Consider the following 24,715-nt stretch of genomic DNA (forward strand, 5'->3'; position numbering starts at 1 on the left):
TTCTGCAGGACCGCAGGCAGGAGGTGAGAGCCCCCCCTGCACTGTATCTGCAACCACCCTCCAACGCCAAGAAGTCCTGTCCCCCCCTCACCGAAAATTACAAGACGGAGGGGCGGTAGGGGCCGTGAGAACTGTCACTGCACCACAGCTGAGCGCTAATGTTCCACACACCTCTGACGCTATAACTGTTTAGAAGCGCTTCCCTTACAGAATCACCCAGTTCCAAATCCAAGTTTCATCACCCCACTATGTAGTAGATTAATAAAAGCTGTTTGCTGTTGTTCACTCTTTCCGTCACGTCTTTCGTGTCAGAAGACTGTGTATGTAGGGGGGGGGGCAGGGGATTTATAATTGCACGGGATAGCCTACATTAGCAGGGTACAGACTATCGGGGGCAGGATCAACTGCAGGGCACACACAGACTGCAGTCAGTAGTCACCAGGGTCCCTCTGTGTGGTGTATGCTGCCCCGGGTCATTCTGTGATGTGTACGCTTGTCTACGGTCCTAGCGCCTGCCACCCCCTAATGTTAAGGCATGCTGCCCTTACCATGCACTTCCACCGTAGGCGCGATCCTCTCCGCTGCCCTGAGCCCCAACAAGAGCCCTCATCCACGGACAGATACTCACCCTTCCCCCACACCCCTTCCTACGCCCAAACCCACAGCCCAGAGCCTGCATCCAAATCCCTATGCAAAGACGGCACCACTCGCCCCTTCCTGCAAACCCACCCCTACGTGCACAACCACTTGAAACCGTCCCCCACCCCAGAGACCTATGTAGGAGCAGGAAGCTGTCCGTACTGTATTGTACAAGCGGTCTGTACATCAGTGCACACCGTACCCAGCACAGTATGCGTCCATGTTTCAAACCCTGAACAGAAATGCAAAGTAAAGGAAAGATTTATTAAAAATAATTGTTCCATTTAATTTGTTTAAAAACGCGTTTTGGAAGTGGGGGAAACTTGGAGAACGGGGTATGTAACCGCAGATCTCACTCACATAGAGACACAGGCCCAGGATCAGCTTCTCTTAAAATCAAGTGGAGAGTCATAGGTTACCCTGCTCTCCGAGGAAACTTGCTTTCAAAGCCTCCCGGATACACAGCGCTTCCCGCTGGGATAGTTTTTCGGCACGGGTGTCTGGCTGAGCGTAAACAGCAGCCAGGCGATTTGCCTCAACCGCCCATCCGGCCAAAAAGGTCTCGCCCTTGCTCTCACAGACATTGTGGAGCACACAGCAAGCAGCAATAACTACGGGGATATTCTTTTCGCTGATGTCCGAGCGAGTCAGTAAGCTCCGCCATCTCCCCTTAAGACGTCCGAAAGCACACTCCACCACCATTCTGCACTTGCTCAGCCGGTAGTTGAAGAGTTCCTTCTCACTGTCCAAGGCGCCTGTATAGGGCTTCATGAGCCAGGGCATTAGCGGGTAGGCTGGGTCCCCGAGGATCACTGTAGGCATCTGCACATCCCCAACCGTTATTTTGTGGTCCGGGAAGAAAGTTCCTGCCTGGAGGCGTCTAAACAGACCAGAGTTCCTGAACACACGCGCGTCATGAACCTTGCCCGCCCACCCGACGAAGATGTTGGTAAAACGTCCCCTATGGTCCACCAGTGTTTGCAGCACCATTGAAAAGTAGCCCTTTCGGTTAATGTACTCGCTGGCCTGGTGGGCTGGTGCCAGGATAGGGATGTGAGTCCCATCTATAGCCCCACCGCAGTTTGGGAATCCCATCGCGGCGAAGCCATCTATGATGTCCTGGACGTTTCCGAGAGTCACTACCTTTGAGAGCAGTTGCTCAACGATTGCGTGGGCTACTTGCATCACAGCAACCCCCACGGTAGATTTGCCCACGCCAAAGTGGTTCGCTACTGACCGGTAGCTGTCTGGCGTTGCAAGTTTCCAGAGGGCTATGGCCACTCGCTTCTGCACACTCAGGGCTGCTCGCATCCGTGTGTCCTGGCGCTTCAGGGCAGGGGCCAGCAAGTCACAGAGTTCAAGGAAAGTGCCCTTACGCATCCTGAAGTTTCGCAGCCACTGTGATTCATCCCAGACCTGCAGCACTATGCGGTCCCACCAGTCCGTGCTGGTTTCCCGGGCCCAGAATCGCCGTTCCACACCATGAACTTGACCCATTGCCACCATGATCTCCACGGCGCGGCGTACCCTGCTTTGTGAGAGGTCTGCGCCACTCTGTGAATTCCTGTCCTCACCGCGCTGCCGGAGCCTCCTCGCCCGATTTCTCAGCAGCTGACTGTGGAAGAGGTGGACGATAAGGTGCGAGGAGTTGACAACGGCCATAAGTGCAGCGATGATCGCAGCGGGCTCCATGCTCGCAGTGCTGTTGCGTACGCGCTGTAACTGACAAGAGAAGGGCGCGAACAGATTTCCCGCCGGCGCTTTCAGGGAGAGAGGGCAGGAGTGACGGTTCAATAATGACAGTTACCCAAAACCACCCTCGGCACATTTTTCCCCCCAGCAGGCATTGGGGGCTCTACCCAGCATTCCAATGGGCAGTGGGGAGTGCGGGAACTGTGGGATAGCTTCCCACAGTGCACCGCTTCCAAAGTCGACGCTGGCCCCGTGAATGTGGACTCAGAAATTCGAATTAGTGTATGGATACACAAATTCGACTTCATAAGGTCGAATCCACAAATTCGAACTAAGTTGATTCAAAATAGTCTTGTAGTGTAGACAAGGCCTAAGACAGTTTAACCGTCCAAGTAAACCCTCTGTACTGATGGATCCCAGATTCAAGAGTTTTCAGTTACCACACTGTTCTACAAACATAGCATAATCCATCATGCTAAGAATATTAAATGTTTGCTTTTGTGATTCTGTCTTTGTGGTTTTGCCTTAATAGGTAACTATCTGGTTTACAGTACAGCTGCAATTTCCATGTTCATTATTTCATTCCATTATAAGAAATTCAGATGGAAGAGTCTTACCAATAGAAATTAGAGGAACTCTGTCAAAATATTTGGAGTCCCAAATTTAGTCTGCTGTATCTGAATATCCTGTAGTGTGCTGTTTACCCTTTGCTTCCTCTGCTTGATCTACCTCAATGTCTCTTTCAAGCCCTCCTTGATCCCCATCAGAATGTTTTCCAAGTCTCTACATTTCACTAAAACTGCTCTGACACACCAACAATCTAAGACTTCATCCTAATTTGCAATTTCTTTGCTGCCTTAGACACTCTGCTTTCCTCCACACTCTCTATTCTTGGTTTCCAGAACTGTGCTTTTACCTTGCTGACCATCTCCCTTAATAGCTGGCTCCTCACTCTTCCTCCTACCAGCTGGCATTCCCAGGATTCTGTTCTTGGTCCTTTCTTTGTATTTCACCACAGCCACCTTCATCTACTCCCATTATTTGAAATACAAGCTTGATACTGATGATTCCTAAGTTTACCTCTCTAACCTTGACATCTCCTCTCGGCCAAAATCTCACATCACTATCTGCCTCAAACTCGTGATGTTCAACTGCCTTCTAAACCATTTTTCCCCCAAAAGCAAAATTTGTTTCCATCCTGTCCCTCCCCTCTGCTTTTTTCCTCTTCTCTATTGACACCTCTAGTCTTCCCCATCTCCCAGACCATACCCTTAATGTAATCAGGCTTCCCTCCTCCACCAAATCCTGTTTCTTGCTAAATCCTGCTAATCCTGCTTCTATAATAGCACCAAAATCTGCTCTTTCCTCACTCACATCATTGCTAAAAAATACCTTTTGTTCACATTGTGGATATCTCTCACCTCGATCATTTAAAACTCTCTAACCTCCGCCTTTCGCCTCTTCTTTCTGTCCTAACCACTGCAACTACAATGACCATCCCCTTCCTCTGATCAAATCAGCCCCTTCCTTGAATTTCCCATTGACTTCTCATCTTAATCCAATTTAAGATACTCATCTACAATGCCCTACATCAGGGGAGGGCAAACTACGGCCCATGGGCGGCATCCGGCCCTCCAGACATTTTAATATGGTCCTTGAGTTCCCACCAGGCAGTGGGGTCTGGGGCTTGCCCCGCTCTGGTGCTCCAGCCAGGGAGTGGGGTAGGGGGCTTGCCCCACTCCACACGGCTACAAGAAGCAGTGGCATGACCCCCCTCTGGCTCCTATGTGCAGGGGCAGCCAAGAGGCTCTGCACGCTGCACCCGCAGCTCCCATTGGCTGGGAACCGTGGCCCATGGGAGCGGCAGGGGCAGCGCCTGCGGACAGGGAAGAGCATAGAGCCATCTGTCTGTGCCTCCACGTAGAAGCCAGAAGGGAGACATGCCGCTGCTTCCAGGAGCTGCTTCAGGTAAGCATTGCTTGGAGCCTGCACCCCTGATCCCCCTCCCTCCCTCCAAACCCCTCGGTCCCAGCCTGAAGCACCCTCCTACACTCCCAGCCCTCACCTCCCCCCCCTGCACCCCAATCTCCAATTTTGTAAGCATTCATGGCCCACCATACAATTTCTATACGCAGCTGTGGCCCTCGGGCCAAAAAGTTTGCCCACCCCAGCTCTACCTGTCTGCCCCAATTCTATGCCCCTCATCCCACATCTTGCACTCTTCCCAATATGTTTGCTTTACTCCATATTTAGTTTCCTTCTCCCATCTCAACAGCACCTTCCGTCATGTTGTTCCCCCATATCTGAAACAGCCTCAAACTTCCATTGCCTGCCAAGAGCCCTCTCCCCACTTCCAAACTCCTCTCTTCAAGCACCCCTGCTGCTCGTCAGCAATGAACCCCACACTCTCCTTTGCTTAAAATGCTATCCCATTTTTCTTGTGTTTGTTTTCTTTCTTAAAGAGTAAGCTCTTCAGGTAATGGAATATGTATTAATCAAAGTTAATAAAACCAGCACTATATAAATGTGCTTTTAAACATTATATCTGGATATGGGACAACTTTATTTTAGTGAGGAAGAGGGTAATTTGCTTTTCCCATCCCATCAGATCCAGTATATATTTAAAAAGCAAACGTCACGTAGTATAGGTCCTACATCAAGAGATTAGTGTATGTGCTTTCTAAATCCAAGAGAGTGTACGTACATTGATTTATGATTACTGATCCTTGGACTGATTAAAATCAGCTTTTTTTTTTTAAGTTTATTTCCAGCTTAAAAGTACAACTTTAAAGATGAGCTGAGTGTATTTTAATGAACTACCTAATTACCTAGGTTTTTTAGTTATTTGTACAACATGAAACTTTATAGCCAAATAAGATATGGCCCTGCCCTGAACAGCTTCAGTTGAAACGCAAGTTAAAATGTGTGGTTGGGGAAGAGGACGACATGGTTTGTAACAATGAGCAACTGGTTGCTTTGGACAGTATCACAAGCACTTTGAGGGTTCTTCAAGGGGCTTCTAGGCATAGGGACCACAAGGAATAAAGCCCAGAAAGTGAAAGGAGACAAAGTGGAGGTTAAGACAGACATGTGGTTTGGGTGTAACAAAAAAAGATTGCCAATGAGACACCCAGGAGTCAAGCTATGTGAGCTTTGAAAGACAAGACTTGAATTTGATATAGAAACCAAAAGGAAACCACAATGAATGAATCTGAAGAGGAGATGGACTCCAATCTAGTGATGCAAAACATTTTTTTCTATGGACAGTAGGGGCATGAGGACAAGGCTACAATAGTAGAGATGGGCTACAATCATGATTCGAGTAACAATTTTAGAGCAACGTTCAGTGGGATTTAAAGATAGGATTGGCATGGGTGAGAAGAGAAGACTCAAAAATGTCTATGCTTGTGAACCAGAAAGGATGGTGGAAACCGCTAGCCCTTGCTATGCAAGAAAAGGCATTCCGATTAACCACCACGGGTGGTAAGAAGCAACTGAGAGGGCATAGAGCCGGTGGCGCCTGATATACCGACGCATGATCGTGGCACTCAAGGGAGCACCACAGCTGGCCCTACAGATACCACTAAGTCATAAATCTCTGACGACTGTGCACATGTGCACACGCACACCTAGAATGGAATTAAATGTGTATTTTAAATAATAATGAGAAACACAGGATACAGCACAACTGGGAAGTTGTTTCCAAACACAATTTCTCAATACATCTATTTACATCAATCCATTATGAAAATCCACAATTGTTGTGACACAGTGTACCCCCCCCATCTCATCCATAAATAAAAATCATGGCAATCACTCCCCAAGCCCCCATTCACTGCATACAGTGACAGTTCCTCATTTATTGTTAACATTGTTATACAAAACACATTCAGAAACATACTACTCTCCCTCTTCCATTGGCCCATGCAAGTCCATAATATGAGAGCACAGACCATCCCTGATTTGTTGTCCAGGCAGATCCTGCTCCAGACAGTGACAGGTGAACTTTCTGGCTGAGTGTACCAGTTTAGCAATCCATTACTGTCAGAGGTGCATTCAGGGGCAAATGGCTCACCTTTGGTTTCACAAAACTTGTGAAGAATACAGCAAGCCACAGTAATGCAGACAGCACCAAACACACATTCAACAACCATTCTACCTACTGAGAGTGTAATTAAGCCTTCGTTTGCCAGGCCGCCTGAGATCAGGATATGACTTCATAAGCCAAGGCAAAAGGGGATAGGCAGGATCCCTAGAATAACAATGGGGACAGTAACTCCATTTATGACAATGTCATTTGGTGGAAATAGCGTCTCAACCTGACCACGGAGGTAGACTCCCAATCAGCGGAAAACCCTAGCATCATGAACTTTTCCAGTACAGCCCATGCTGGCATCCGTAAGTCAGCTTCTATGGTCCACAAGGGCCTGCATATCAATGGAGTAGTATCCTTCACAGTTTATGTACTCACATGAGCCTTCAGGAGGGCAAACTATAGGTACATAAGTTCCATAAACAGCCCCAGCATAGTTTGGAAACCACATTCTCTCAAAACTAGTAGTTACTTCAGAGATATTGTTTATGCCCACCACCTCTGGTTAAATCACATGCCTGATGACAGAGGTTTCTGAGGCAACTACTTTACCCACAGCTGTCTTTCTAACACCAAAATGGATAGCAACAGACTTGTAGTAGTAGTCTGGGGTAGACAGTTTCCTGATGGTTATAGCCCCCTGCTTCTGGGCAGGCAAGGCAGCCTTCATGCATGTCATGATGCTGGAGAGCTGTGGCAAGCTGCTCACATGGTTCCAGAAATGTAGCTTTCTGTCTGAGAAAGCTCTGGACCACTTCAGGTCATCCCAGGTTTGCATGACAATGTGATCCCAAAAGTCTGTGCTTATGGCCCTGCTCCAGAAGTGCTGGTCTACATAGGGGGTATCAGCAGCTATACCAGGAGTCACAAGCAGCATCAGCCACATCAAGTTTGCCATGTCTGCATACTCCTCCTTCTCCAAAAGATGCCTTCAGTAGGGTCATAAAACACCATCTAAATATCCACCAGTGTCTCACAGATGCTCTGTACATATTCTAACAACCAAGACAAGTTCTTCAAATGGTGACTCTTCCATGTTGCTGAGTGTGTGCAGACCCAAAAGACAGCACGGCAGAATATGTTGGCAGGCTGTGACAACTTCCTGCGAGGTGTGGGGCAGACAGTCAAGTTTTCCCACACTGCACCACAAACAAAGGGCTAAAGCAGCTACAGCTGGGGAGGGCACTAGGAAGCTCAGGATAGGCTGGTTTGACTCAGGTCTGTGTAATGCAGTGTCAACGCCCAAGCATGGAAGAGACCTGGGTTCAGAAATTCTAAACCTAGGGTCAATATTTAGTGTGGACAACCAAGTTCAGGCTTGCAATCACTGAACTAGTGGGCTTGAGTCCCTCTGACCCTTAGCTTACATTGCAGAGTAGACATCCACTCAGTCTTGCAAAACCTGACAAGTGTCTCCCAGGTATTCCCAGCATGAAAGTTTAAATTACAAGAATGTCAATTTCTCTAAATGCTTCAAATTTGATATGTTTTTAGAATCTTCATACACAATCTTAAAAAACACTTGAATAATTTAAAATTCTATTGGCGCTTTATAGGAATAATAAATTATTATTCCCCATTTATTTAAAGAGGACATTTCACGGTAATTTTTTTTTTTTAGTTCACCATACAAATAAATGACAATCTTTTGTCTGAGACAGAAAGCAGAGATTTGCTTGTCTGTGGCCATTCAAGACTCCATAGCATTTTTGGAGGAGAAAGTTGTTTCATCAAAATACAGTGGCAATGTCTTCTTCAATTTCAACTGCTATGCTACTTTTAACTTCCTGTCCTAAACTCTTACAGTGTTTCACAGTGCACAACAACACTGTAACCTTTTACTACAGGGGTGACTAGGTTTCAAATAGATAGTGTGATCCCTAGGTATAGTTCGTAAAACATTTTGGGATCCTTCAGCATGATAGGCATGAATACAATATTTATTGTATTTAAAAGTCACATTTTTAAGCAAGTTGTTATCAAACTGAAAATACTTAAGTAAACCTATTCAAGTTGTCCAGAGATTTGTTTTTGTTGCATTTTTAAGTCACCGATCTTTGATTTTATTAGTGGCAATGCACATTCTTTAAGAAACAAACCGGTTTCCTTCTGTGACATTAAGGCTATAGCTGCCATGCCACTAAAAGTCATGCAGTGTAGCCACTGTTTGTCGGCTCTCCTGCCAACAAAGAAACTTCCACCCCCAACGAGCGGCGTTCGCATTGTTGGCAGGAGTGCTCTATTCACACTGGCGCTTGTCATGGCAAAACTTTTGTCTTTCGGAGGGAGAGGGAGCTAACACCTCTGAAAGACAAAAGTTTTGTCGTTTAATTGCCAGTGTAGACATAGCCTTACTACAGAGTTCAACATACCTATCTACATTTCCTGCAACTGAGCACAACCTCAAGGCATCTCTCTAACCTATTAAATACTGTGACAACCATCATTTATTCCAATTGAAAAGTTGGGGTGTGTGTGTGCTAAGTAATAAATATTCTAATTAATGATCTTAGTCTACTCCAGGGGTAGGTAACCTATGGCACGTGTGCCAAAGGCAGCACGCGAGCTGATTTTCAGTGGCACTCACACTGCCCGGGTCCTGTCCACCGGTCAAGGTGATCTGCATTTTAATTTAATTTTAAATGACGCTGCTTAAACATTTTTAAAAAATTTTATTTACTTTACATACAACAATAGTTTAGTTATATATAATAGACCTTCTAAAAACGTTAAAATGTATCACTGGCACACGAAACCTTAAATGAGAGTGAATAAATGAAGACTCGGCACACCACTTCTGAAAAGTTACCAACCCCTGGTCTACTCCATCCAAACACCACATGCCTGAACTAGGATTCTAGTTCTGTGACTAAAAGGACTTGCTTTATGCTAATTCCTGATACTGCCTGGCTAGCTAGGCCTTTATGCCAGCAACAGAAATCATGATCAGTGCACTACAGTGCTAAACACTTCAGCCTAACCCCAGCTTTATGTCAACATTCACTAATCTGAAGACTGGTACTCACTGTCACAAAGCAAACATTTATGCTGCAGATCTGCATGCAGTCTATACAGATTTATATCCAATCCCATCATTCTACATCCTGCCTGTCATTTCTATGAAATAACAGCTACAAACACATGGCCCATTTAACTCAATGCTCCCCTCACTTCACTCACATAAAATAGAACACATAACAGAGAGACAGATAAACCCAATAGAGATGACACCTGGAAAGTAATCAGACCACAAGAGTCAGACAGCATTTCTCTGACAGAAGGGAGGTCAGACTTATCCACAGCACATTCCAACCAGCATTTTTACAGGGATCTGAGGAAGTTAGGTGCCTATTCCCCACTGAATTAGACACCTAACCCCCCTTAGACTGTCTTAAAAATCCTAGCTTCTAGCTTTGCACATTTTTGGTCTTGCAGGAAAGCCTACAGTTTTCATCCATTTTAAATGGGTTCTGAAAGTTTGGGAGGAATTTTAGCCGCATTATAAGATTCAGCAGTACTGCCATCTCTTCTGTTTTCAGACTTCCAAACTGTATAGGTTAAAGATTTCATATCTTCTCCAAGTGTCCATTCATTTATTTATTTGGCAGAGGTTCTCAAATAAGCATGTTAAGGGATCTTCACTAGTTATTCTAAACCAACAATTCGTAGGAGGCAAGTCAACGGAACTGACCTATGTTGACAAGATAATAGTCGCATTCCTCTGCAAAGTAAATGCTAAAAACAATAACCTTTGCAAGCCAGAAGAAAACATTGAAAACCAGTGACTTATAGTTAGGGCTATGATTTTGTCAGGGAGGTCATGGAATCCAAGACTTCCAGAGACCTCCGTGACTTGAGCCCCGGTGCCTGGGAGTTGCAGGGTCCCCCATCACCCCTGGCAGCTGGGAACTGCAAGGGGCCCAAGCTCCCACCCAGGGCAGAGGCAGAGGTACCCTGCAGCTCCCAGATGGTGGGGCTCCTGGGAACTTCTGGGGGCTGCCCCGCAACTCCCGGCCCCCCGCTGGCGCCCTGTAGCATGGAGACGCCGCAAACGGCGGGGGTTCCCTGGAGCACAGAGACGCCATGGGCGGAGGGGAAACCCCAAAGCTCCAAGCCAATGCAAGCTTGTAGCTCCGAGCCAGGCCACCCTGGGCGGTGTATGGAGCCTGAAGCTCCCCATTTTGTCATGCATATTTTTGGTAAACATCATGGACAGGTCACTGGCTTCCATGAATTTTCTTTATTGCCTGTGACTTTTACTAAAAATATGCATGACAAAATCTTAGCCTTACTTATAGTAAGTAATTGCCTTCCTTTTAGATCTATATTTCAAAAGGTGCATAGATCTGCAGTCCCATCTTTCTGCACTAAAACCTTTAAGCCCTACAGCATTTATACCTTCAACTATGTCTTAATATATACTAGTTAATTTTTACATGTTTTACAACTGCATTTGTATACTTTTTGGGTGCAGAACCCACCTAGATATATACATCTCACCAGCTCAGCTGTTCACAAACTTTATTGGTTCATGTATCACATAAAACAACTTGGGTTTTTAGTCAGTGAATAAAAAGCATCAATTATTAATTTATGTTGGTCATGTTACTCAAATTATAGAAAACAATGAAATATGTCAAATGATGTTTTGATATATTTTGACATGCCGCTAAATTAAATCAATGGCTTGATTTTTTAATTTGTCTAATTAAAATTTGAAATTCCTGCTTAATTCTAATCTGGATTATTGTTGAACATGAGCCAAAATTTACTCTGTTTACTTTTTACAAAGTTTAAAATCAAGAAAAATATTAAACATTTTGAATAGCTCAGAGAAAATTTTAAAAGTGCCATTAATAAGAAGGGTGTGCTTGCTTCACAGAATATACAGTAGTTGCTATGTTAGGTGAGATACTAATAAATTTGTCAGAGGTCCAGTTCTACACTGAGGTTTGTCCGATACTTGTCTTTAATGGCAATCAGGGGAAAAAATGCTTGCACAGATACCTAGTGCTGAAGGGCATCAAAAAATCCCAAAGTTCTGTCAGGTATCAGACTAAAGTCCTCTCTTCTTCTTAACCACAAGTTACTTCGTTAAATTCAAAATTGAGTGCCCCACCCTATGACAGTTTAATCATCTTTTCCTTTTCCTTGACAGGAAGCCATCTGGCCTGACTTCTATTGATAATGAATCCCTGATTCTTACCTGGGCACCAGGAAACTTCAGCTCCAATTCACCCTTGTTCCAAGGCTTCAGGTTCCCAGATACCCTCTTCAGTTCCCTCTGAGCCAGGGAGCTCTGTCAGTCCCACTGCAGGCCCTGGCCTCACGGGACAGTCTTTCCCACAGGTCTTCTCTTGCCCTGGTTATTGGACTGAACTCCTTCCCCCTTCATAAAAGGACTGCACAGCCCTCCTTCATGGAGCTGTGCTGTGATTCAAATACGCTTCCCCAGCCCAGCAGTGTCCAAGCTCCAGCCCTAGATCCTAGAGGCTCCTGTGAACTTTGGACTCTCATACTGGGCCCCTCTCCCTCCTCCTTAGAGCTGGGCTGTGATTCAGACAGGCTCCCCCAGCACACCAATAAGAACATAAGAACAGCCATACTGGGTCAGCCCAATGGTCCATCTAGCCCACTATCCTGTCATCTGACAGTGGTCGGTGCCAGATGCTTCAGAGGGCATGAACAGAAGAGGGCAATTATCAAGTGATGTATTCCCTGTTGTCCAGTCACAGCATCTGGCAGTCAGAGGCTTAGGAACATCCGGAGCCTGGCTAACTGCCACTGATGGACCTATCCTCCACAAACTTATCTATTTCTTTTTTTAACCTAGTTATACTTTTGACCTTCACAACATCCCCAGGCAACAAGTTCCACAGATTGACTATGCGCTGTCTGGAGAAGTACTTCCTGTTTGTTTTAAACCTGCTCCCTATTAATTTCATTAGGTGACCCCCGGTTCTTGTGTTACATGAAGAAGTAAACAACACTTCCTTATTCACTTTCATCATGCCATTCATGATTGTATAGAACTCTATCATATCCCCCCTTGGCTGTCTCTTTTGCAAGCTGAACAGTCCCTATCTTTTTAATCTCTTCTCATATGTTCCATACCCTCATCATGTGTTCTGCCCTTCTCTGTACCTTTTCCAATTCTAACATACCTTTTTTCAGATGGAGCAACCAGAACTGCACACTGTATTCAAGGTGTGGGTGTTGTACTATGGCTTTATATAACAGCATTATAATATTTTTTCGTCTTATTATCTTTCCTAATGGCGCCCAACGTTCTGTTAGCTTTTCTGACGGCTGCTGCTGCACACTGAGCGGAGGTTTTCAGAGAACTATCCATAATGACTCAAAGATCTTTCTAATTCAGCTAATTCAGACCCCATCATTTTGTATGTATAGTTGGGATTATGTTTTCCAACATGCATTACTTTGCACAATCTCCCTTCTGCTTCTAGTTCCCATCCCAAGGAGCCTCCCTCCTAACTCAATGCTCCCCTGCAATTCTCCTCTCCAGGTTGTCCTCCTGAGCCTCACCTACCCACTGGATGTTATCATGTTAAGGAAGTATCTACCTGATTAACAGATGATGCCAGTCCACTGCTCCCTTCAACACCTGTTTCCTTAAAGAATCAGGTCACGGAACAGGGGTTGGCTAGCCCCAGGTTTCACCCCTTTAAGGGGGACAGAACACCCCATTACAGGGTTCCAGTTGCAACAATTTCACATACCACAATTAGGGAACCCCTGCACTAGCTTTAGGATCACATCTCATCATTCTCATCATGTCACATAGGTCCATCAATGGCTATTAGCCAGGATGGACAGGAATGGTGTCCCTAGCCTCAGTTTGCCAGAAGCTGGGCATGAGTGACAGGGGATGATCACTTGATGATTAACTGTTCTGTTCATTCCCTCTGGGGCACCTGGCACTGGCCACTGTCAGAAGACAGGATACTGGGCTAGATGGACCTTTGGTCTGACCCATAGGGCCATTCTTATGTTCTTATTCATTTTTATAAGCTCTGCATAACCTTCCTTGAGATGTTAGAGTTTCACTCATTTAACCCAGGCTCTTGGCCCTGCTTTACACTGCCACTGTCATGCACTTAGCTGCAAACTCACACTAGGGAGATGTTATGCTATGCTAGATTTAGCACACGTTACCCTGTGAGAAAACAAACAGTTTTTTCTTTATGGTCCTATCAGAGGATCTCTTTTTGGTTGCTAAGAAACTACAATTTTATTCCATTATAAAGCATTTAAAGCAGCTCAGCAGATGCAGATTTAGTAGGCGGACAGAGACATTCCATTTTACCAGGAGCACCCCAAACGCTGCATAGGACATTAAATGCCTCAGAAGCTCCTTGAGATACAAAAATTCAGAAAGCAGCTGTGATTTAAAGCTATGGTTCTTGACACTGCAGACTGTATTTATCTGAAGACACTGGCCTGTCTATTGACTGTTTAAATAATATTTCCACTGCATGAACAAGTTATGCTATTAAGAACAGGTTCAAAAGGACCATCAGAGATTTTAAGTGGGGCGATTCATTCAAGACATCATGTTTTCACATAACTATTAGCACAAGTATACTTTTTAAATTATATAGTTATATCTTGGCAGAGTATTTAAAGTGGTAACTGCTGAATTCAGCCTCCCCCTCCCACGCCCTGCTCCGATCCCTAGACTCCCCCTTCCACCCTGCTCCCAAGACCTCCCACCTCCTCCTGCCCTGTTCCACTCCCCAGCGCCCCCTCCTCCCCCATACCCTGCTCTGCTCCACAGCCCCCCTACGCCTCCTCCTCCTCCTCTCCCAGCCCCCCCAGCCCCGTACCCTGCTCCGCTCCTCGGCCCCCCACTCCGCTCCCCAGCCTCCCCCTCAGCCTACTCCGCTCCACAGTCCCCCTGCTCCTCCTCTCCCCAGCCTCCCCTCCCCCATACCCCGCTCCCCAGCCCCGCTCCCCTCCCACTCACCGTTCTGCGCTGCGGCGGGACCCGAGATGAGGCTGGCAGCGGCCAGCAACAGGCAGAGCGCGAGGGGGAGCGACCCGGAGCCCGACATCCTCCTCTCAGGCCAGACACAGCGCGACACGGCCCGGGGCGGGAGGGGAGGCGACGACGAGAAGCGATCGGCTCCGTCCTTCTGCCTCCGACCTCCTACCGCAGCGCCAAGCCTCGCGAGACTTCGGAACGGGAAGGAGCAAAGCTCCGCCCACAGAGCTGCCTCCTCACGTGACGCGGTCTGGGCGAGTGACCTGTGTCACGTGACAGCACGGGCACCTAACCTGCTCGGTCAACCTAGTGCAGCCGCTCACTGCCACCTCCCCTCCCCCCCAGCTCAGTCCCCCCATCCCTGCCGCACCCCCTAACTGCCACCCCCTCCCTAGCTCAACTCCCCCATCCCTGCCGCACCCCCTAACTGCCACCTCCCCTCCCTAGCTCGGCCCCCCCGTCCCTGCCGCACCCCCTAACTGCCACCCCCTCCCCAGCTCAGCCCCCCCGTCCCTGCTGCACCCCCTAACTCGCACCCCCTCCCTAGCTCAGCTCCCCCATCCCTGCCGCACCCCCTAACTGCCACCTCCCCTCCCTAGGTCAGCCCTCCATCCCTGCCGCACCCCCTAACTACCACCTCCCCTCCCTAGCTCAGCCCTCCATCCCTGCTGCACCCCCTAACTCCCACCCCCTCCCTAGCTCAGCCCCCCCGTCCCTGCCGCACCCCCTAACTCCTACCCCCTCCCTAGCTCAGCCCCCCTATCCCTGCTGCACCCCCTAACTCCCACCCCCTCCCCAGCTCAGCCCCCCGTCCTTGCCGCACCCCCTAACTCCCACCCCCTCCCTAGCTCAGCTCCCCCATCCCTGCCGCACCCCCTAACTCCCACCCCCTCCCTAGCTCAACTCCCCCATCCCTGCCGCACCCCCTAACTGCCACCTCCCCTCCCTAGCTCAGCCCTCCATCCCTGCCGCACCCCCTAACTCCCACCCATTCCCTAGCTCAGCTCCCCCATCCCTGCCGCACCCCCTAACTGCCACTTCCCCTCCCCAAGGTCAGCCCCCCATCCCTGCCACACCCCTTAACTGCCCCTTCCCCTCCCCAAGCTCAGCCCCCCATCCCTGCCACACCCCCTAACTACCCCCCCAGCTCAGCCCCCCATCCCTGCCGCACCCCCTAACTGCCACCCCCTTCCCAGCTCAGCCCCCCATCCCTGCCGCACCCCCTAACTGCCACTTCCCCTCCCCAAGCTCAGCCCCCCATCCCTGCCACACCCCCTAACTATCCCCTCCCCAGCTCAGCCCCCGCACCCCCTAACTGCCATCTCCCCTCCCCAGCTCAGCCCCCCATCTGTGCTGCACCCCCTAACTGCCCCCTCCCCAGCTCCGCCCTGTCCCTGCCACACCCCCTAACTGCCACCCCCTTCCCAGCTCAGCCCCCCTGTCCCTGCCATACCCCCTAACTGCCCCCTCCCCAGCTCAGCCCCCCATGTTATACCAATATAATAAAAACCACAGGATTTTATTAAGAGGGATAAGGCAAAGATGCCACATTTATTGTAAATATAATAATAAAGCAAAAGATAAAAGCAAACAGCGTTGTTTAACTACTTATTCCTATCACATATATATTCATTCACACAATCATTCATTCAGGTTCTGTATAGGTATTATAGTTACCAGCCTAGACGTTGCTCATGCCAAGTTACTGGCCAGGTATCTTGGTCATGAGGATGGAGCCAAGTCTGTGTCAGATGCACCTGATGCTCCTGGAGGCTGGCGGCAGAACCATAGACTCAAAGTCCTCAGTTTTTAGAGTCCATTTTTATAGGAATTAATTCCTATGTTAGTCTATGGGAACCGTTCCACATTCCTGGTGGCTCCACACTGTCTAAAGTGGCACATTCCTTCCAGGTGTTTGGAGTGGATCCCAGTTTACCCTCTGGGGGTTGTCTGGTGGTCCACTTGACACATTCTTCGGTCGATGGATCCTTTCTAGGCTGGCACCTCCCTAACCATTCACGTACATCAAACATTCATCAACATACATTCCATATCTTAACCATATTTTAATTTACTGTCTCCACCACTTTTGGGGGGTGTGTTAATTCCTATGAGATTCCCGGCCCTGTAATTACAGAGGGTGGGGGTCTGTTTGTTTACATTGTATCAATTACAGCTTAAGGCTAGCATAGTGTTTACTTCAAGAACAAAGTCAATTAACTTGTTTGTAAGTTTTACATAGTAATAGAGTATCTTTCACAGGACAGATACAATCAGTGTTTTCTGCAGACAGGAGCCCACAAGCCCCAACAGAGGAACTAAAAGACTTCTGCACTTGGTGAAACTGGGGGGGGGTGTCACTGTCACTTGGGGGAATCACTGTTAGTACCCTCTTTAATATCCCTACACCCATCCCTGCTGCACCCCCTAACTGCCACCCCCTCCCCCAGCTTGGCCCCCCATCCCTGCCACACCCCCTAACTGCCACCTCTCCTCCCCCAGCTCAGAGCCCCCCTTCCCTGCTACCGCCCTTACTGCCACCCCCTCCCCCAGCTTGGCCCCCCATCCCTGCCACACCCCCTAACTGCCACCTCTCCTCCCCCAGCTCAGAGCCCCCCTTCCCTGCTACCGCCCTTACTGCCACCCCCCCAGCTCAGAGCCCCCCTCCCTGCTACAGCCCTTACTGCCACCTCCCCTCCCCAGCTCAGTCCCCCATCCCTGCCGCACCCCCTAACTGCCCCTTCCACTCCCCCAGTTCAGAGCCCCCATTCCTGCTACAGCCCCTTAATGCCACCTCCCCTCCTGGCCGCTCAGATCCCCCCATCCTTGCTGCAGCCCCTTACATGCCACCTCCCTTCGCCATCCCCCTCTGGCCCGCTCAGAGCCCTCCATCCCTACTGCAGCCCCTTACTGCTGCCTCCCCCAGCTCAGAGCCCCCATCCCTGCTGCAGCCCCTTAGTGCCACCTCCCCCTCCTCAGAGTCTCCCATCCGTGCTGCAGCCACTTACCACTCAGGACAAGCTGAATCTCTGGCTCACAGAGCACCATTCCCATCAACCTCCAATGGAGGAGACAAAGGAAAGGCTCAATGGCCAGAGTATACAGCTGGCCTGATAGTGGACAGCCCTGCTGTACCCCTTGTCTGAAGCTGACAGGTATGGTCAGGGTCCAGTTGAGCCTGATTGAACACTCTGCGGAGGCATACATTACCCAGAGAAAACCCACAAACTGGGTCCCGAAGCCGAATGCCCACAGAGTGCCCAGGAGATACCCGTGGTCCATCCGGTGGAACACTGTCTCCTGATCTAGAGACAGGAAAGTGAGCAACAGACCGTTCCCACACCCAAGCTCAAGGAGATCCCGGACCAAATACAGATTGTCGAAGATGGAGTGGCCCGGGACAGTGTAGGTCTGGTTGGGGTGGACCATGTCTACCAGCACGGACCTCAGCTGCAGAGAGATGACCTTCACTAAGACTTTATAGTCCGTGCTGAGGAGTGAGATGGGACGCCAATTCCAAAGGTCATGGAGGTCTCCCTTCTTGGGTAACAAGGCGAGCACGGCTTGCCTGCACAACAGAGGGAGGACCCCGCTCCCCAAGGACTTGGCCCAGACGGTGACAGGGTCTGGGCCGAGAATGTCCCAGAAAATGTGGTAGAACTCCACGGTCAGCCCGTCCATGCCCAGAGAACTTGGCCAGAGTGAGAGGTAGCTCCAGCCAGTCCCGGTCACCCACACTGACTGTTGGGAGTTTGTTCCAGAGCATCCTACAAGCATCAACGTCGGCTGGATCCAGGGAGAAGAGGTCGGCGTAGAAGGCCCTGGCCCTTCCGCACATCTCTTCTGGATCTATGAGGGAAGTGCCATCCTCTGCCAAAAGGCATATGATGTGCTTCTTAGCCCCCCTCTTTTTCTTCAAGGCATAGAAGAAGCGGGAGTCGCAGTCCATCTCCCAAAGGAGATGGATGTAGGATCAAACAAATGTGCCCCAGGTTCTCAGGGCCAGTGCAGGGCAGGTGCCCCGTCACAGCACTTTTTTTTGCTAAAGGTGGGTAATCTGCCTAGCAAAAAGGCAGTATAAAAGTCCAGCCCTCCAGTCACACAGGGCTGCCCATCTGAGAGGCAGACAGGTACCACACTAAGGGTTGCTGGGGTAGGGTACATACCTGCATGCGAGGATAGCCATCCATCTGCTGTCCTTTGGTTCCAGTTCACCCATGCACACATGACAGCGCAGGCCTGTGAAGAGAAGAACAGAGTTGTCAGTTTACCTGTCTGGAGATCTAATCCTCAGCAGCCTGCTGTCACTGCCTGCATCTGGTGCTCCGTCCTGTCATGTCAGTGGGCATCTGTAACCAAGCTGGTAAAGAGACATCTATGCTCAGATCACCTGTCCTGTATATAGTTCTGGGTCAGGGCTTTAAGCCCCGGGTTGTTACAGCCGCAGCTGGGTTTGTATTTGGTCCTCTATAGTTATAGTTTGGAAGTCCTTAGTGTTTATCCCTTTATTACTGTTTTAACTGTTGTGTTATAAATAAAGCTGTTATTTAATGTTTACCTTATCTTTGTAAGGGTTTGTCTACACTACCCATGGGATCAGCGGGCAGTGATCGATCCAGTGGGGATTGATTTATCGTGTCTGGTCTAGACGCGATAAATCGACCCCCAAGCCCTCTCCCGTCGATTCCTGTACTCAGCGCTGTGAGAGGCGCAAGCAGAGTTGGCGGGGGAGAGGCAGCAGTCGACTCACCACGGGGAAGACACCACGGTAAGTCACTCTAAGTACGTCAACTTCAGCTATGTTATTCATGTAGCTGAAGTTGCATAACTTAGATCGATCCCCCCACCCCGCAGTGTAGACCAGGGCTGAGTTTTCTTTGGGGCTAACAACCCGATTACAGATGCAGGATAGGGAGGCAAATCTAGGCTGATTTCCTGGCCAGATTAAAAATCAGTCAACACATCAGTGGTTCTCAACCTTTCCAGATTACTGCAGCCCATTCAGGATTCTGATTTGTCTTGTGTACCCCCAAGTTTCACCTCACTTAAAAACTGCTTGCTTACAAAATCAGACCCAAAAATACAAAAATGTCACAGCACACTATTACTGAAAAAATTCTTACTTTCTCATTTTTACATATAATTATAAAATAAGCATATTGGAATATAAATATTATACTTACATTTCAGAGTATAGTATTTAGAGCTGTATAAACAAGTCATTGTTTGTATGAAATTTTAGTACCCCTGGTTGAGAATCACTGGTCTACATTACCTGTTCTTCTTCAGAGGAAAATGCATGCTGTGATAAAAACACCTGCCAGATCATTTTCCAGGGATAACTATAAAAAGAAGAGCCTTGGGAGAGATCCTTCATCTCTGATCCATCTGAACACTGACAGGGAGGTTCCAGATACAAGACAGAGGTTCCCAAAAGCCATTTTTGGGAAACCCTGAGAAACTTGTGGAAAACTAGCAGAAATTACATCTCTGCATCATTTGGACTACAAGATCTGATTCACCTGTAAAGTATTTTATCTGCTTTGACCTCTCAATAACTCATTTCCTTTTCTTAGCTAATAAATCTTTAGTTAGTTTACTAAAAGAATTGGCTGTCAGCTTTCTCTTGGTGAGATCTGGAGTATATGTTGACTTGGGGTGAGTGACTGGCCCTTAGGGGCTGGAAGTAATCTAATATGTGATGGATGTTGGTTTTAAAAACCTTTCATCATAAAGTCCCGTTTGTCTGGGTGTTAAAAAGGGGCTGGAGAGCTAAGGGGACTGTGACATTGCAGTCCATATGCTTTATGAAAATATGCTTATGAATGTGAATTTGATGCAACTGGAATATGCTTTATGCAAAAGGTCTCTTGTAAGGTATCATTACAAAGCTTATAATCTACTGAGTGTGTTTATCCTATTTGTTTGCATGTATTATTTCTATGTCTGGAGTCAGGAGAATAAGATATGAACTTGTATTGCTGATTTAAACATATTAAGTGGAAGCCATTAAGCGTGCTTCAGAATCAATGAACTGTAAATGGCTCTGGGCCAGCCCAGGAAAAATGGAGGCTGGGGTCTCATAGGACATGTGACCATGTCACACGATTCTGGAATCCATCTTAAATCTGGTACTTTTCCATTCAGAAGGAGGGGTGGGGACCCAGAGAGACAAAAGATTCCCGCCTTGTGCCAAAGCTGTAAAAGGGGGTGGAACAGGACAAAGGAGGCTGACAGTCATGAGAACATGTCAGCTGGAACCAGGGCCGGCTCCAGACCCCAGCGCGCCAAGCGCGCGCTTGGGGCGGCATTTTGCCGGCAGGGCGGCAGGCGGCTCCGGCGGACCTTCCGCAGTCATGCCTGTGGGAGGTCCACCAGAGACGTGGGACCAGCGGACCTCCCGCAGGCATGACTGCGGAGGGTGCGCTGGTCCCGCAGCTCAGGTGGACCTCCCGCAGGCATGACTGCAGAGGGTTCGGTGGTCTCACGGCTCGGGTGCTTGGGGCGGCCAAATTCCTAGAGCTGCCCCTGGCTGGAACTCACAAGGACTGTACCAGGGGAAAGGATTGGGCCCAGACTAGGAAGGAGTCTAGTCTGTAAAAGAAGCTTATTGGAGCATCTCTGAGGGAGTGAGATTACCTGTAATTAGTTTCTTAATGTATTAGGCTTAGACTTGTGTGTTTTTGCTTTATTTTGCTTGATGACTTACTTTGTTCTGTCTATTTTTACTTGAAACCACTTAAATCCTACTTTTTATACTTAATAAAATCACTTCTGTTTATTAATAAACCCAGAGTAAGTGATTAATACCTGGAGGAGCAAACAGATGTGCATATCTCTCTATCAGTGTTATAGAGGGTGGACAATTTATGAGTTTATCCTGTATAAGCTTTATACAGAGTAAAATGGATTTATTTGGGGTTTGGATCCCATTGGGAGCTGGGTGTCTGGGTGCTGGAGAGGTAACCTGCTGAGCTGTTTTTGGTTAAATTCTGCAGCTTTGGGGGCATGGCCTGGACCCTGGGTCTGTGTTGCCGCAGGCTAGCATGTCTGGCTCAACAAGGCAGGGTTCTGGAAGTCCCAAGCTGGCAGGGAAAATGGTCTCGGACATGGGCGCCAACTTATATGGGCTCCTGGGGCTAAAGCCCCAGGAATATTCACAGTCAGGGGCTCTGCTCCACCAATATTTGGAGCTAGGTTTCTCCCCTGGTTGGAGCGCCCCCCCGCCCCCGCCTCTCACCCCCCCCGCCGCCGCCGCCGCCAGGGCTGGAGCTTCCCCCCCCCAGCCCCGGAGCTTCCCTGCCTGAACGTAAAGAGCGCGCAGCGCGCGTCTCTCTCCCTTGCTGCTGCTGCTGCCGCCGCCTAAGGGCTACAGCATAACAGCAGTGCAAGCTGCTGGTGCTGTAGCACCTCAGGAGGGGGAGGGGAGTGGAGGGGGCCATGCCGTGCTTGGCAGCCCTCCCCTCCCCCTACCTGGAGGAGATGCGAAGGGGACTTCCGGCCAGGAGACAGACATCACTCACCTTAGCAGCTGCTGGGGCTTCCGTGAGTGTTTGACCCTATGATTCCCCCCTTGCCCCAGCCCCAGCCCCAGCCACCACTCCTGCCCAATGCTGGGGAGGGGGCAGCCCCCCATCCCCTACCACCATCCCCCAGTGAAGCTATGGTGAGGGGCAGCAGGCTGCAGCAGGGGTCAGGGAGGCAGGAAGCCATATGTGAAGGCAATGCCCTCTCCCCCAGCACCCACCAACCCACCCGCCACAGGAGGGATGAGAGAGGGAGGCTTCCTAGACCTGAGCAGCTGGGGCTTGGGTGAATTTTATGACACCCTGCTCCCCCGCCCCATAGCCACCACCCTGCAGACCCCACTTCTGCCCCATGCTGGGCAACGGGCAGCCCCATCCCCCATCCACAGTGAAGTTATGGTGAGGGGCAGCAACATGGAAGGCCACCTGTGATGGCAACCCCCCCCCCCCCAGTACCCATCATAGGGGAGGTGAGTGAGCTTTCTGGACCTGAGATGGGCCCTAGGAGCATGTGCAGTGACTGTGGTGCAGAGTGAGTGTGCTGTGGGGGGCAGGGGGGGAGAGGAGGGGTCCCTCCCCTGGAGCTTGCTGCTGCCAGTGGTGGTGATGGGAAGTCCTCTCTGGCCCTAGCCCTGGGACAGCCTGTCTGCACCCCAAGTTCCTCATCCTCAGCCCTGCCCCACCCCAAAGCCTGCACCCTCAGCACCGAGCACACTCCTGCACTGTGAACCCCTCATCCCCAGCCCCACCCCAGAACCCTCACCTGAGGGGGAAAACATGCAACTTAAATTTGGTGGTCAGTTTGGAGTATCATTGTATTTAGCACAATATTTGATTATTTTACACCCTTCAAAGTATGTAACTGGTCGTATACAGGTGTTACGAAGTGGGAATGTGCTTAATGTTTTCTCTGAGTACTGTCTGTGTGCCTCAGTTTCCCCAATGCATTTCTTAAGGCTCTAGATGGTGGGATAAGGGGGTGTGATTGTTGTAAAGCCCTAGAGGGCCAGTGTGATGCTGTCTGCACAGAGAATGGCCGACACCCTGTCTCCAGGCAACTGATGGCCTGGGACCCTCCCCTGCAAAGGTGCCAGCTGAAGGTGTTGGGAGACAAAGAGATCAGGTGACCTCCTGGCCCGGGAAAGGAACTGAGCAGAGAGGAGTGGGGGCTGGAGGGGGTTTGGGAGTCTGGAGCAGGCTGGGGACCAGGTGTGAAGTGCAGACAAGGGGGGTCTGGCTCACTGCCCCCAGAATGGACCCAGCCGAGGGGTCCGGTTCACTGTACCTACAAGCTCTGTTTTAGACCCTGTTCCTGTCATCGAATAAACCTCTGTGTTACTGGCTGGCTGAGAGTCACATCTGACTGCAAAGTGGGGGGGCAGGACCCTGTGGCTTCCCCAGGACCCCGCTGGGGTGGGCTCACTGTGGGAAGGGCATGGAGGGGCAGAGGATGCTGAATGCTCCAAGGAGAGACCCAGGAGGTGAAGCCGTGTGAGCTTCTTGCCCTGAAAAAGTCTGCTCCAAGGGAGAGGAGGCTCCCCAAAGTCCTGACTGGCTTTGTGAGGAGCAGTTCCAGAGCATCGCCCAGGGACTCCGTGACACCCGGTACCCACCACAGGGGAGGCGAGTGGGCTTTCTGGACCTGAGAGAGTCCCTAGGAGCATGTGCAATGACTGTGGTGCAGAGTGAGTGTGCTGCGGGGGGAGGAGGGGTCCCTCCCCTGGAGCTTGCTGCTGCCAGTGGTGGTGATCCCCAGCCCCACCCCAGAGCCCTCACCTGAGGGGAAAAACGTGCAATTTAAATTTGGTGGTCAGTTTGGAGTATCATTTTGTTTAGCACGATACTTGACTATTTTACACTCCTTTAAAGTATATAACTAGTCGTATACAGGTGTTACAAAGTGGGAATGTTCTTAATGTTTTCTCTGAGTACTGTCTGTGTGCCTCAGTTTCCCCAATGCATTTCTCAAGGATCTAGATGGTGGGATAAGGGGGTGTGATTGTTGTAGAGCCCTAGAGGGACAGTGTGAGCTGTCTGCACAGAGAATGGCTGAAACCTGTCTCCTGGTAACTGATGGCCTGGGCCACTCTCCTGCAAGGTGCCAACTGAAGGTGTTGGAGAACAGAGAGATCGGGTGGCCTCCTAATGCCTGGAAAAGAGACAAAGGCCAGAGGAGGGAGTGTCAGTGCCTGTGCAGACTTCTGGGAAGTGCATGGTGTGGAAGGGGATGCTTTGATGCTTTGGAACAACTCCATACAAAGCCAGTCAGGACTCTGGGGGAGCCTCCTCTCTCGGAGCATACTGTCTCCAGGGCAAGAAGCTTACACCTTCTTGGGTCTGACCTTGGAGCATTCAGCATGCCCTTCCACATCATGCACTTTCCACAGCGAGTCTGCCCAGGCGGGTCCTGGGGCAACCAGAGGTCCCTGCACCCCAACTCCGCAGTCAGATGTGACTCTCAGTCAGACAGTAAAACAGAAGGTTTATTAGATGACGGGAACACAGTTTAAACAGAGCTTGTTGGTACAGAAAACAGAACCCCTCTGTCAGGTCCATCTTGGGGTGTGGGGAGCCGAGAACCAAGTTCTGGGTCTCTCCCCATTTCCCCAGCCAGCTCCAAACTGACACTCCCTCCTCTGGCCTCTGTGTCTCTTCCGGACAAGGAGGCCACCTGATCTCTTTGTCCTCAACACCTTCAGTTGGCATCTTGCAGGGGAAACTGAGGCGCCCACACAGTATTCAGAGAAAATATTAAGAACA

General features: G+C 49.5%; 1 protein-coding gene across 2 annotated transcripts in view; it reads right to left on the reverse strand.

Moving 5' to 3' along the window:
• Nucleotides 1–14,621, reverse strand: part of NPTN (neuroplastin) — a 129,488-nt gene extending 114,867 nt beyond the window's left edge. For both annotated transcript variants that reach the window (XM_044979789.1, XM_044979788.1), the window contains exon 1: nt 14,412–14,621. In XM_044979789.1, the coding sequence (XP_044835724.1) occupies nt 14,412–14,499 (88 nt within the window). In that variant the 5' untranslated portion in view covers nt 14,500–14,621. The remainder of the gene's footprint in view (nt 1–14,411) is intronic.
• Nucleotides 14,622–24,715: the final 10,094 nt, after the last annotated feature.

Source organism: Mauremys mutica, chromosome 11 (assembly GCF_020497125.1).
Source record: "Mauremys mutica isolate MM-2020 ecotype Southern chromosome 11, ASM2049712v1, whole genome shotgun sequence".
NCBI lineage: Eukaryota > Metazoa > Chordata > Testudines > Geoemydidae > Mauremys > Mauremys mutica.